This window comes from Amphiura filiformis, chromosome 3 (genome assembly GCF_039555335.1).
Source record: "Amphiura filiformis chromosome 3, Afil_fr2py, whole genome shotgun sequence".
Lineage (NCBI taxonomy): Eukaryota > Metazoa > Echinodermata > Ophiuroidea > Amphilepidida > Amphiuridae > Amphiura > Amphiura filiformis.
Genome location: NC_092630.1, coordinates 61,167,987 through 61,183,009, shown reverse-complemented (window position 1 = coordinate 61,183,009; position 15,023 = coordinate 61,167,987). Strand labels below are relative to the sequence as shown.

Genomic DNA, 15,023 nt, shown 5'->3' with positions numbered 1-15,023 from the left:
AAACCTCGCAGTAGGCCTATGCTCACGAATTAGTTTTTTTTATTTTGCAATTCGGGGGAGGGGGGGTGTACCCCCTGTAGGCCGATGGGCCTGGGCACCATTTTCTTTTTTCTCTGGGATAAGTTATCATTCTACAAGCCCCCGCCTATCCCACCTCAGCACTGAGTGGCATTCCACAAGGTCACTCATTGGGTCCTACAGATGCAGCGAGTCATGAAAGTACTTCAAATGTCACATTCAAACTTCTTATGCTAAAATTTAATCTTACCTTTAAAAAAAATGTTTTTACAATGATTATTTACAATGCTTATGTCCTAAAGGACAGGTCCAATAATAGGCCTATAAGCTTTCTAAGTAAATGCTAGCCTTCAGGGGCTTCTGATAGCTTCTGATCTCTAGTCTAGTTGGTCGCTGTAGTATGATCTTGTAAAATTTACCAAATAATTATTTTGAGAGCTAATAGATCAGTGCCCATAATATTGTTTCTTTTATTGAGGTAAACAATTTTATACAAACCAAAATAAACAATACCATGATACAGCATGTAGAAATTGCTTTTATTTTTTTATCAAACTAAAGTCAATGATAGTCTTGCAATTTGGACTCATTGGCAGAAATGATTTTTGTTATTTTGGTTTTATTTTTATTTTTATCTATATATGTGGAGAAAGAAGAGATTGGTTTATTTTTTCAGTTTTCAGTTTTATATTCCTCTACTTTTTATCGGCGGCCATGTCTGATATAGGAGTTGAGTTGAGTTGAGTGAGCTGTTTCCGCACATGTGCGGTAAAGCGCTGGTACAAAAATCATACGTAAAGGTTTGTGTGTATGATACACAACGGGTCAATGGAACATATATCCTAGCGTGTGGATACACGTATGCTACCCAAAAACTTATAAAAAGCTTTATGAAAAACGCAGAAAACAAATGAAAATCTGAAGAACGATATTTTTTCTGTAGTTTTGAAGAGTTTGTTTATCGTTTTTAGGCATTTTAAGCGAGAAAAACGTATTTCAGAGTGTTTTAGACGAAATACAGAGGGGCCAGCAATAAGACGGGAAGAGCTCATTTGTTATGCAAACAGAGTCCATCGCCATTGCCTTGCGAGCTTTGATGATTGCATAGAGCTCGTACGGATATCAAAAACTCGCAGAACGGGTAAGAAAATTTTCATTTTTTCTCGCCTCATAACAGGATTTTAACTACTTTAAATACCACAGAATGAAAGATCACTATTTGTTATTCGCTTTTGTGAAGCTCTTTTTCCGTTTTTAAAATTGTTAAAGCGAAAAAATAGAAGGAAAACTGTGCAAGCTTACTGCTTCTTGTGCTGTTTTTGACAAAGTTTCGATTTGCTGAAGTGCTGAAAAGGGCACACTTTTTGGTAATTTATAGAATATTTTCATGGATTAATTTTCCAATGATTAAAATTGATAGCATATCAATGCCAGAAAACTTTAAAAGAATTGTTGATAATTTATTTTCTGACGTTAAATTCCTCGTTTGGTGTTTTGTTGAGTTAATTGGAAGAAATTTGTCGCGGAAGTCATGACAAAATTCACACGATAAAAAGACCGCATGTCGCATGTCCTTCATTACTGCGTACAGCACATTGAAGAAAGGCTGTTTTAGACTCAAAAAAGTAAGTCATTAAAATAGGCATTTAGAATAAATGATGACGATTGATTTTGTGTTCAGATGTTTCTATATATTTTGTTATTTTGTTTTTTGCATTCTAACAACTATAGTTCGCAAAGGAAATATGTTTATTTGGCAATTTCTGGACTGTATGTTTGCGTTTTTTGCCACAGAGAACATAGGAGAACGCCATTTCGCTATAGTTTTCAATGCATTTCTCGTGTTTATATTTTTAGAAGTCAAAATATGGCCATGGAATTGCGCTGTATTGACCCCAATGGTGTTCTACAAAATGTATGTTCATGTGTTCTGTCGTTTGGTGTTGTTTATTTTTCACTGAAGTATTTAATTTGAGATATTTTGATTATTTTGGGTGTTGTAATTCTGGTGTGTATGGCTTCGCGCACGTACGGTCAGCTCATTTGCATAAGGTTATAACAAAGTTCGCCATGTGCACCACCAGCACCATCGTCGCAGCAGTGGGGCATGGAAGATGATGCAGTCCCCGGGGGGGCCACTCAAATATGACAGTGTACGCATGCGTGACCAATTTTTTTCAAACACCCCCTAAACGAGTTTTACCCTACCAGCAAATTTAGCCCTTAATAAGGTAATTTAGTGTAGAATTTACCCCCTAATCAGTTTTTGGCTGGTGAAAATGCAACAAATGTACCCTTTTTGGACTCATAATTTACCAAAAATTTGAAAAGGTACCCTAAACAAGTTGTCCAGTTTCAGAAAACTACCCTTATTCTTAAAAAACACTGTTTTTTAGACCCTAAACGCGTCACGCGCGTAACTTGCCTTGCCTAAAAAAAACACCCCCTTTTACTTGTTTTTTTGGTCACGCATGCGTACAGACCAATTATGTGAGTGATCCCCCCGGGATGCAGTCTTTCTGGTAGACTGGTACATGTGGTCCATTCAATGTGCGGAGAACAGCTGGTATCAGTAGATGTTGATTGTTATATTGTCATAGACTTTCAATGAAGCATCAATTTTATACAGTGTTATATATCATTTATAGGTAAGGAATCTGTATGACAGTATTGACACATTTCTTGTTGACATTTTGCAAATAAATAAAAGTAAACAATGGCCTAAAAACGTGTTTATAAATTTTACACTTTTGTATCTTCATGGTCTTTTGTCCAATTACTCTTACAAGTCATAGGCCTATGCAAAACTCAATGATATATTATTATGGATGGGATGTTTTGGGGGCTGTGCACAGTATAGCCCTGGGGAGAGTAAAATGGTGGGGGGGGGGTTGGCAAGCCAAAAAATTTAAAGCCAGGAGGAGGCAATTTTTGGGAGGTCAAAAGCGGGGTCAAAAGTAGGGGGTGATATTTTATAGCACACATTTACAGGAGTCTTACAGGCCACATTTTGAAACGTTCAAATACATAAAAGCAGAATTAGTGAGGGATTTTTTCCTCTCAAACATCCCTAGTAAAAGGAATGTTGAAAAAATACAGCAGTTTGTAACCGCTGTATTTTTCGCCGATTTGTATCCGCAAGGTCCTCCTGGCTGTCATGTTGTACCCAAAGCGGTAATAAAGAAAATATTTACTTATTTGACCTCAGATGACCTCCATATTCCATAATGACCTTGAAATTACCATGCAAAATACTGGCTTTTATGACCTCAAAATGATCTTGAAATGAACATGAAAATATTTGACTTCCATTTCTGTTACTGTTCACCAAATTGCATGAAAATCTTGCAATCTTAATATATTTGACCCCCGATGACCTTGAAATGACCCCCAAATTTGGTCAAATACCGTACTCTCACCAAATTTCATCACAATATGGGGACCTTTTTCGACAAAATAAATTTATGGTACACTGCGCCAAATGTTGCCATATTGAAGCTAAACTGGTGAAATATGGTACATTTTGTAGGCCTACAAAAGAAGGAATAAATTCGCACCAAGCGCACAAAAATAGGCACTTTTAGGGTTAAAATGGCCAAATATGAGGTTAATTTGGTCAGAAACCCACATACAGGCATCAACATTGGGGGGGATGATTTTATGCACCATTACCCCTGGCAAAATGTAGGGGGGGTTTCCCCCAGGCCCCAATGCCCCATCCCACAGGATCTACGCCTATGCCAGCAGCGTAGCCAGCGGGGGGGCAGAGTGCCCCCCCTGACAAACAAAATGAAAGGAAAAGTGCCCCTCTGACAAAAAATTAAAGAGAAAATCAGGAGGGCAAAGGAAAAGAAAAAGGGCAAGGAGCCCTTTTCTAGCAAAATTCAGGGCCAAAATAGTGTAAAATACAAAATTTTTCAGCGCTACGCGCGCACATTGTAACAATAAAGCCCTTTTTTATCCGGATAATGGGCGAAAACTAGTGTAAAATACCATTTTTTTCGCGCTACGAGCGCACATCATCCCAATAAGGCCCTTTTCGGGAGGCTCGAAGACATACAGTCTCTATGTATTGTATGATGCAACTGCAATTTTTTTTTTTTTGTGCCCCCAAAATTTTATTTGCCCCCCCCCCCCACTGACCAAGAAAGCTGGCTACACCCCTGGCCTATGCTAATGAGGATATATGGGGACTTTGGGGCAGGGATGGGGAAACCATAACAATATGGGGGGAGGGGGGTGGGCAAACAGAAAAATATCATTTGGGGTCTTTAGGTGAAAACAAGAAAAATAAAGGGTCTTGGGCTGAGGAAAAACAACTAAATAATGTTGTTGTGGGGAAACAAGTAAGAGTTGGTGCAATGGATGTGAATCAGGCCTATAGGGGCCAAGCATTTTTAGCAGGACTCAAGAGGGGGCCAAGCAATTTTAGCAGGTCCAATTGCAGCTTGGCCAAACAATTTTTGAAACCTTTTAGATGTTACACCTAAAAAGGCATTGGAAAACAGTAGGAAAATATTACAATATGTCCACTGCCCTCGCACCACATGAGTATTAGAAAATTTCAGTTTTAAATTGGGGTTTATTTTTGCTGAACCATGAAATGGTATCAGCCTATATGAGTGAATGTTACTAGCTTACTTACTAGCTTACTTACTAGCTTACTTACTAGCTTACTAACTGACTAACCATTTGGTCTGAAATGGACATATCTTTAAATGCCACGAAGGTATGACCCCATGAGTGGTGTCATATGAAAGAATATAATAAAAATATTTCCAAACGGCAGAGGTCATCCTGGGGTCACAGGGGTCAAAAAAGGTCATTTTAACCGAAAATGCTCCGATTGAGCTAAAATTTAAATGCAATGATCCTTATGACATTGTGAACATTTAAAAAATATTTTAAAATTCATTTAAGGTCATTAAGGGGCAATAAAGGGGTCAAATGTCAAGTTTTCAAAATGATTCAATTGAGCTGAAATTTAAATGCAATGATGACAGTGGTATAGGCCTACCACAATATACTGCCGAAGCCACATGGTTCAGCTATGGTGCGGTTATCGCTCTAGTTATTTTCAGTCTGTCTTTGGTTTTTTTTTGTGATCAGGGCTTTTATATCTTCAGGCCCACTTGTGTCCCTGCTAACATTTTTGCTCCTAACTCCACCAAGATAAGTCGCACACGTGTAGGTAGGTAAGTGTGTATATTTTCTGAATCCTGCAGGAATAACTTAACTTGGCATCAGTTTGATCACAATTTGAGCAGTTTTAAATTTCGACCCCCTTTGGCCTTGGAAGTGAGAATTTTACACCCCCCTCCCCAGAATCTCATTTTGCATCACATCTATATAATAATACGCAATGTCTGTCTATAGGTCTTTCCGACTATTTTCTCGGAGAATAGGGGTCGCACGTTACTCAAACTTGGTGGGTGGGTGCATCTTGACCCAAGATAGAACAAGTTTTTGTTAGTGGGTCAAGGTCACCTGAGGTCATCCAGGGGTCATCTGAGGTCAAATTAGTAAAACTGTCAGAACAAGTTTGCTTTAGTTGATGGGTCATGGTCACCCAAGGTCATCTGAGGTCAAATTGTAACAACCGTCATATGTGTAGTTGGGCATGAAACTTGGTGGTTACAGTCAACATTGAGAGCCAAATTTTTAGAAGGTCATTTCAGGGTCATCCAGGTCACCAGGTCAAATTAGTAAAATGTTTCATATGGGCATGAAACTTGGTGGGTGCAGTCACCATCAGTCAGGTAATCGCAACAGCTGAGAACCGCCAAATATGGGTGACCGCCAGTGTCGCCGTTATTTAGCATTAAGGGGGTGCGATACTCTGGGGTCCTAGGGGGCCCGTAAAAAATAAAGAAAACATACCTTAAGGGGCCCATAAAAGCAAAGAAAAGAGACCTCAGAGGCCTGGGCCCGTAATGGCTCTCGGCGGCACTGGTGACCGCCTAGTAGTAGAACAATAATCTACAATTAAAAAAAATTCTTAAACTGGCAAAAAAAACACCATACATGTACCTGATCAGGAATGTGAGGGGTGTGAAATGTTAGCGTATTACTATGACATAAAAAGTTCAGTCAACCACCCCCATAAAAAATCTTAATGCCCTTGTAGAGATTTGAATGCTGCAAGTACAAGTAGGCTGTATACAGTTTTTGTTTTGTGACCTGGGTGTTTACTCAAGCGATTCATGTATTGAAGTTGACAGTATAGATCAATGTATTATTGATAGCCTACAAGCTACAGCAATGTAATGCAATGTAATGTAGGAAACAGTATTAAACTTCAGGACATACATGTATGTAGGGAGACACTTTTAGGGTGTTCCTGGTGCGGCCATATTCGGAAGGTATTTCACCGGTGACAAATTTCCCCAAACATGAAAATAGTAGCACATATGAGAGCAGCTACAGCAGGAAAAAATAGCTGTTTATCCTTGGCAAATATAGTCATTTGGTGAGAGTCAACTTGATTCTTTAATAATTGAACTCGGAAGAATTTGAAAAAAAAATCTACTGAATTTGGAATTAAAAAACATATACAAATATTGGCAGCATTAATGTTTGTGAAAAGAAGTTACTCAATTGGATAACAAGCTCATTAGCCCTTGACCCTTACTGCTGTAGCTGTTACTTGTTTGCTGCTCTTTGGGGGAAATTTGTTGATGGTATTATAAAGTACGTACAACATGTAGCTCATTCACAAGCAGGTGATCAATTTGACTGAGGATGAACATTTATAGTTTGAAAAGATGCAATTTGATAGCAACTAAGTCAAATTCAATACTTTATTATATAATGATGCTTCTCGGTACAGAACATTGATATGATAGGCAACTTTGTAAATGGTAATCAAATTGTGATGGTATATAGGGCAAAGGATCACTCATGGTTTTTGATAAAATTAAATGTGATTTTCACCGAAAATAATGCAATTACATATTTGTCGGCATCCTAACTGTACCTGTTTACACTATACTAGAAAGCAGATTCAACCCCCGGGATTCAACCCATCATGGAACGTTTTTCAAACAAATTCAGCCTACCAGGCGATCATGCATATACATTGTAATATCACGCTATGCATGACTGGCAGATGATTGACCGACAGCCTGGATTTGTTGGAAAAATGTCCAACAATGTGGGGAGCTGTAACTAGGCGAGTTAAAAAAAAGGCGAGTTAAAGAAAAGCGAGTTAAAAGGCGAGTTACCCCCACAGAGATTAGGTTTTTGTCAATTACCCCCACGAAGTAAGCTGATGGCGAGTTATGACAACGCCATCAAGTCCCATCGGCGAGTTACGACAACACCAGCAAGTCCTACAAGCGAGTTACGACAACACCAACAAGTCCCGCAAGCGAGTTACGACAACACCATCAAGTCCTGCAAGCGAGTTACGACAACACCATCAAGTCCTGCGAGCGAGTTACAGCAAGACCATCAAGTCCCATTGGCAAGTTACATGTAGGACTTGGATGTAGGTTTTTCCTGTGAGGTCTTCAATTTTACCTTGTAATATTATAATATTAATTAATTATCCATGTACTCTCACCATACTTGCAGATCTGCTTAAAATTATCAATTGCTCCAAGGTTACCCAATACATTACCCTGAACATAGGTGCCCTGAACCATTATTAATTACCCAGCATGTGATAATTAGCCTTCTTGACAAATGGCAGACAACAACAGTTGGTGAGAAGTAAATATATATAAAAGCATTTGAGATTTGAAAAATAACTCGCCAATGGGACTTGCTGTAAAAATCTTAACTCGCTTATTGGACTTGTCGTAACTCGCCGGCGGGACTTGTTGTAAACCTTAACTCGCCAATGGGACTTGTCGTAACTCGCCGGCGGGACTTGCTGTAAAAATCCTAACTCGCCGGCGGGACTTGACGTAAAAATCCTAACTCGCTTATGGGACTTGTCGTAACTTCGCCCGGCAGGACTTGTTGTAAATCTTAACTTCGCCGATGGGACTTGTCGTATTCTCAGCAGGGGTCACACTTTAATCTCTGCAGGGGGTAACTCGCCAATCTAACTCGCTTTTCATCTAACTCGCCCATTCTTAACTCGCCATTTACCTGTCCCCAACAATGTGTTGTATCTGCTATAGTAGGCAATTAATATTTGACTGAATTTGATATCTATCTAGAATAAGACAAACCCTTTGAAAGGTTTGAATAAACTGTATGACAGTATTAGAAGTTGGTCACACAAATGAATCACACATTTGTCACTTTTGTTTTGAATCGGGTGGATTCTGGAAAAAACAAAATGTTTGTGATAGGCGTGTCACAAGTGGGGTGACCAGAGTGACCATGGCTGCCCCATTTTTTGCAAATAACTCAATTTTTTTGAATTTTTAGCTTGAGACTTGATAATTCTTGTGTGTTTCGGTCCTTTGACTGCCCCCTGGCCGGGTCATCTTACTACGTGCCTGGTTTGTGAAAATTATCCTTTGATTTGGAAGAATCTGACCAAGAAATATATTTGTGGCAAATTTACTCTTAAAAAGTAATGATATCAAAAATGTCAACATTGTTATTGTATTGAATTTCAATGTCAAATTTTTTACATTGTTTCCTATTTTGAATACATGTATTGTGTGTTTTTCCTGTCTCATGTACATGTATATAAAACATAAAGGAAAAAAAAAAAAAAAAGGAAATACATGCAATTATCCAGCCCTTCCTGTTTTAGTGTTATCATGGCTTATGGCTTAAATCATAAATCCTGGAAATGAATCTGCCTAAATGCATAAAGTTATGATACTCAATCTTATTATCAATCAGACCTGTACGCAGGAATGGTGGGGGGGCAGGACTTCCAAAAAAGTGGACTTTTTGATATGATTGAAAAGTGCGCTTGTGCAGAATATTTGTCAAAGGTGCACCCCCCCACTTTTAAAATTGCCAGGTTTGTTTGGACTTTGTTTACTTTGGGGGTATTATAACTTGTTAAAGTTGAAAAACTACAATCCAAACATTAAATCTTACACATATTTTCCTAAACTTCTCAATTACCTTTATCAGATTTGGCCAACTTCTTCTCAGCAAAATATACTTGAAATTGTGTTTTTAAAAGGCTGAAAGAGAAACAGGATATGCAGTTGAATTACTAAGATTGTACAATGTTTGGCCTTTAGCCTTTCTGTAAAGGTCATTTGGTGCCAAGCAGATGCATTCATGATGTATTCTTATATCTGGGTCTATGTGGAGGTGTCATTTGCAATATTCAGGTTAGCAGAGGGATCAGGTAGGCTTATAATCACTGAACTTGTTTGTAAAGCAAACCTGGCCTTGTACACTTTGTTTTATAAAAAATACTGCATTTGGGGTAGGGGGAAGCTAGGGGAAAAGTGGAGTCTTTTGGGCAGTGTCAAATGTGACCATCCACCACAACTGAGCCCGGATGTCTCCAGTGCCACTATTGAGATATGCTCCATTGAACTTAACAATAAACAATAGGAAACAAAGCATTTATTGACTGTTTTATTGATTTTTCACTTCTTAAATGTCAAGTACTATAGACATGATATACATCATTTTAAAGCTAATTTCAAGCAGAATATTTTGGTTGAATATCTCAGTCATAAATGATGATTGGCGACTTCAGTGCTCAGTTGTGCTGGATGGTCACACATGTCTTTTAATTGCATTCTAATAACACATTGGTTTTTAGCATGTTTAAGCCTAGGGCCCGGGTTTTGGGATCTGTTGCTACTATGTTTTATAGGGGGTGTTCTGAGAAACAGTTCATAGTTACACACATGTGCTATCAATACTATTATACAGCCTCAATCCCTGGGGGGGGGGGGCACTGAAATGCACAACAAAAACTCCCCGGGGCAAAGACTTCAATAAAGAAAAGGTTATGTTATCAAATCAAGCACCAGCTAATTGATCAAATGAACTTGAAATGTGTCTGCATATGTAGAACTCCTGAAAAAAAAAAAGCAAAGTAAATGACTACAACCCCCTGGCGGCACTAGGACTTTTTCTGGGGGAGGTGAGATCCTAAAATTGGGCATTAGTTGCCCAAATAGTTGAAAACTTAAAACCTGCCCAATTTCTTATTTTTACAGGAGAAGAAACTGTGCGTGTGGAGGGGAGGGCAAAGCCCAAAATGAATGCCCCCTCCTCCATTCCCCTGGTGCAGCCACTGTAATCCTTTTGCTCAGGAGAAATAAAGGACGAAAGTTCATTCAAATCTCAAAAAGTTCTTGTCACTGTCTGGATCTTTTGATCCCAACGACCCACATAGGTATTCTGGAGACATGGTCTTTTCAATGCAGATGACAGACTGTACTATACTTTCCATTCACCTTAAGGTGCTTCATTGTGGATAGTTTTAAGTCAGTTGATTAGACTAATTTATTTGCCAAATTGCCTTCTATTGTGTATCTGAATTGGCTTGTTATTTTGTTTGATTTTTATGTTATTTATCATCATGTTTATTTCATGTTTTTATTTTCCGTATTTATTTATTTATATTTGTTGTTACCCTATACAGATTCCTGTTAATTGTTGAAAGAGCAGAGTAATATCAACAGCAATCAACATGAGTACAGAGGAGAAACCCCCAGATCAGAACCTGGAACCACCTGCAAAGAAGACAAAAGTAGAGGGGGTCAATAGCGATGGCGAGAAGGTGGTTACCAATGGTGATGCAGAAGTTGCCATGGAAACCTCTACAGATGATTCAAAATCAATAATTGAAGAAAGCAAATCAGCAGACACAAAAGGTATGGGTTTTTTTATTAGATAATTCTTTGTATTAAAGTGGCATTATGATGCCATTATGAGATAGTAACCAATTATGGAACACGATGTTTGAAATTCACAGAGCTTGTATTTATATACAAGAGAGAATTCCAATAATTGACTTGAAACCAGCAAGACTGTCCAAGTATACACACACATGCCTGTACAGTTTGTCCACTCTGAAGTACAAAGTGACAATGCGGCGCTTATACAGCAGCGTAAAAAGTCTTGCAGTGCTGCGTCTCTGCTGAGGTATGCGTGCCTTCAAAGTCGGCACAATGTGTGCGTCCGCGTCGGTACTTTGTACTTCAGAGTAGACGGACTGTAAGGGCCTCCAAACGAGGACATACAAAGTAAAAAAAGCAGTGTAGTATCCAATTGAGGACACACATTCTTGCAGTGAATCAACATACTGTGGACATACACACTATGAGATGGTATTATCTATGGGGTACACCCCCTATACCGCCAAGAGAAGACATGCTCTAGCGTTTTTACATCATTTCTGTCAACCTGCACCTATCCGCAGACCGTGGACAGAGAAGACATGCTCTAAATAGCGTTTTTACCTCATTTCTGTTATCCTGCACCTATCCGCAGATCGTGGACAGTCCATGTTTATGTCCACAGTTATCGGTTGGAGGTGTGTTACCACAAATATGGTCTCGTTTGGCGGCAAACACCTACTCATTTAAAAGTGTTTCATTGTAGCTGAAAACCTCATTTACAATAATATGTGTCACCTAACCACAATTAACAAAATCAATTTGCATATAAAGTCATGTTTATTTCCAATTCTATTTTTATCCAATTTTATTTATTATTGCAGAAGAAGAAACTGCAGAGAAAGAAGATGTCAAAAGTCCAGTTGCAGAGCCTCCACCGCCACCACTACCACCAGTTGATGAAACCAAGGAGGAATCGTCTGCTAAGAAAGACAATGTTGTGAAAGCAGATGAACCAATAAAAGCACCAGCAGCAGTAAATGACAAGCCTGATCAGGTAGCGTCAAGCAAAGACACAGAAACGGAAGAGAAATCAGATGTCAAAGAAGATACAGAGGAAATAAAGAAAGATGATGCAAAGGTTGAAGAGAAAGAGGTCATCAAGAAAGAGAAGCCTGATGCGGTTGTCAAGGAAGGGGAGGGGTCGTCGGCTGGTCCTAGTGAAGTGGATGATAGCAGCAAGGCATCGGGAGGTGACAGTGATGTGTTATCGGGGATGGATTGGCAGGATGGGGTGGGATTGCTGGAAGGAAGCGATATGAAGGTGGGTGTAACTGTCTACATGTACAATTATGTAAATTTTGATGTTATTCTGATAAAAAGTTTATCATCGATACTTGACCATATCATGTACACGTTTAAGAAATAAAATATTTGCATATTATATATCTTGCGCATAATTACATGCACTTACACAAAGACCACTTCAACACAAATTTTTGGTGTAATCTTTTGATTGCCAAAGTTTACCGATGCTGCGGTGTCTTTAGACCTAACGTCCCAGTTGCTTTTTGGCGAGGGGGAAGGAAAGAAGGAGGAAAGAAAGAAAGAAGGGAAAACTTTTTTTTTAGGTGCGTTTTTGAACCCTCGACCCTTCGGGTGCCACGCCCGTGCACTGGCCTACCTTGCCACAGGGGAGTAGCTTGCTCGGCCAAGCTTTCCGTCCCCATATGACTGTTCGCATGATGACGCAATAGCATCACCTGGGATACCTGCTTGTGCCTACGCTTTCTGAATTGAGGTTTTTTGATGTTTAGTAAGGTTAGGGGTAACAAGATAATAGTGTAAACTGGTACAAATCATTTTGGTACAGCCTGCATTGCACTATAAATGCATAAATTGTACACATTGTTGTACTTGTAATCCAATAACTTATAACAACATGTTCACTTTAAAACTGCATTTTTTTATCACTTTTTAGTTCAAGGTCAATGAGTTTGGTCTACTGGAGCTGATAACAGATGAGACAGCAGACAGCGCAGTGAATAGCGAGTCTGGGAATAAACCTGTTGTAGAACTAAGTGGTAAGCTCCATTTGATATTCATCATGCATTGATACCCCTGCACCACACGTACCCCACTCACATATCGTATCGTCAACAGGTCCTTAAAACTTATGAAACCAGACTTGTTTCAGCTTTGACAGTTATTAATTGCCACTGGTCAATCTGTCATCATTGGCCACTATTCACAGCTGGACTTGGGCTACTCTATGATCACACCATACTATTATTTGCCCATTGGTAATTCACAGGGGCGGAAAAGTTAATGTGTTGACATGCGAAAGGAGAAACACACAGCATGTGCCGAGAGCTGTCCTGGTATTTGAGATCAAATTCTGGTATTCAATTTCAGAAAATGAGACCAGTGGAGCAAAATTTATTACCCCTGATTGTCGCAAATCTGAAGTAATTTAGCTTCAGTTTTTTAAGGATCTGTCCACCAAATGTACTTTTAAAGACCAGCAAGCAAGGATCTAGGATATTCCTACTGAGGACCTTTAACATGGACCTATCTAAATAACAACCTTGTCCACCTGAAACTCTGCAAACTTGTCACACAACATTACCAAACTCTTACATTTCTTTATTTCACTGCAGCAGCTGATGGGGATGAAACCAAGAAGTCCAAAGCCAGTAAATCAAGCTGCGTCTGTGAGGTTTTGGTAAAATTGGATCACCCTCCAACTTTGGTGCATAGCAGGCTTTCTGCAGTCAAATATGTGCAAGCAAGTAAGTTCACAGTGGATGCTAATATCAATTCAGTGGCGTGTCCAGGGGGGGGGCTTTGTTGAAAATCATGTAAAATCAGCCATTTTTTCGCAATTTTAGCCATTAAGCCCCCGAACTCTGAAAGCCCCTCTGAGCCCCCCGCAGAAAAAGATCCTGGACATGCCGGTGCAATTAGTGAGTTTTAGCGGGTTCGCAGTCTGGAACAGTTTGGAACTGTTCCAAATTTGTCCAAAGGTGAACCGGACAAAACCCGCTAAAATACTCACTAATTGTTATGAACTCCTGTCGATAAATCCTATCCCATAGGATGCTAATATGTTGTATTCAGCCCCAAATTTGCAAAAGTCTAAAAAAAAGTCCACAAATATCACAATTTGTGAGCGTAGCGAGCAAAAAAATCAGGTTTTTTACGCCTTTTTGGCCAAAAAAGGTCCAAATTTTGGGAAGAAAGTCCACTTTTCTCAAAATTGCCCCCCACCCCTGGAAAAAAAGGTCCACTTTTTCAAAATCAGCACCCCCCAAACAAAACCTTCGTACGGGCCTGGTTGTATTATATGCATGGTACATCAGAGTATCATTGTCCTAGTGAAATTGTGTTCTGGGGCCCGCTTCACAAAATCGATGTATGATCATCTTAGGATTGATTTGATTTGCCATGGAAGTGTTATGTGTAATCCATTTATTACTGTGTCAACTGGATCACATAAAAAGAATAGGGTTTACTTGTGATAAATCAATTGTAAGATCAATCATAATACTTAGTGAAATGGGTCCCTGTTCCAACTTGAAGAAAATGTGCAGTCGCGCAGTTAAAACATAAGGAAAGAAAATTTCAAATAACAATGTTTTATATGGAATACCATTGCCGTCTGTCAACTTCAGACTATACAAGAGGTTAAATTACATAAATTCTCCACCCTCTGGGACTCTGTTATGATGCAATCTTTCAATTTTGTTATTTTCACAGGGTTATATGCTAGGTAAAGGATAATTATCTACTGTAGAATTCCATGCCTCTAAATGAGTGGGTTTTTTTACGAAAGATATGAAAGACAAAAACATTATTTGGAGGTAAAGCAACTATGTTATTGATACAGGCAGCTGCACAGACATGTATTATTGTGAGAGCAACCTATTGCAATGTTTTTGTGTCTGCCTTTCTTCATGAGGCAGCGGAATTCTACGGTATTGCATGACTAATGATATGTTCCCACGTTTAAAAGCGCACATGTTGATCTATTTGAAGGAAACCTGCACCTGTGAAATCAAAAGATGGCAAGAAAACTGATGTAGCTGTGGAGGAGGACCTGACTCGGGCAACCAGCCCAACAGGATCCACGTCTGGGAACAGGAAGAGAAAACTGGGATTTGGCAAGGTAAAAGTTGCCTTTAAGCTGTTCTTTTACTGTAGGCAAAATACTTTCTGTTTATCCTCACCCGACCAACTGAAAATCTTGATAATTTTGAAGAAAAAAAGTTTTTACTGTAC

At 39.1% G+C, this 15,023-nt stretch overlaps 1 protein-coding gene across 1 annotated transcript in view; it reads left to right on the top strand.

The window, feature by feature from the left end:
• Positions 1–822: 822 nt before the first annotated feature.
• The window catches only part of LOC140148881 (lethal(3)malignant brain tumor-like protein 4), a 33,690-nt gene continuing 19,489 nt past the window's right edge, over positions 823–15,023 (top strand). The window contains 7 exon segments of the mRNA XM_072170975.1: positions 823–1,159; positions 10,547–10,778; positions 11,627–12,066; positions 12,724–12,826; positions 13,403–13,500; positions 13,503–13,534; positions 14,781–14,910. Coding sequence (XP_072027076.1) covers positions 10,595–10,778; positions 11,627–12,066; positions 12,724–12,826; positions 13,403–13,500; positions 13,503–13,534; positions 14,781–14,910 — 987 coding nt within the window. The 5' untranslated portion in view covers positions 823–1,159; positions 10,547–10,594.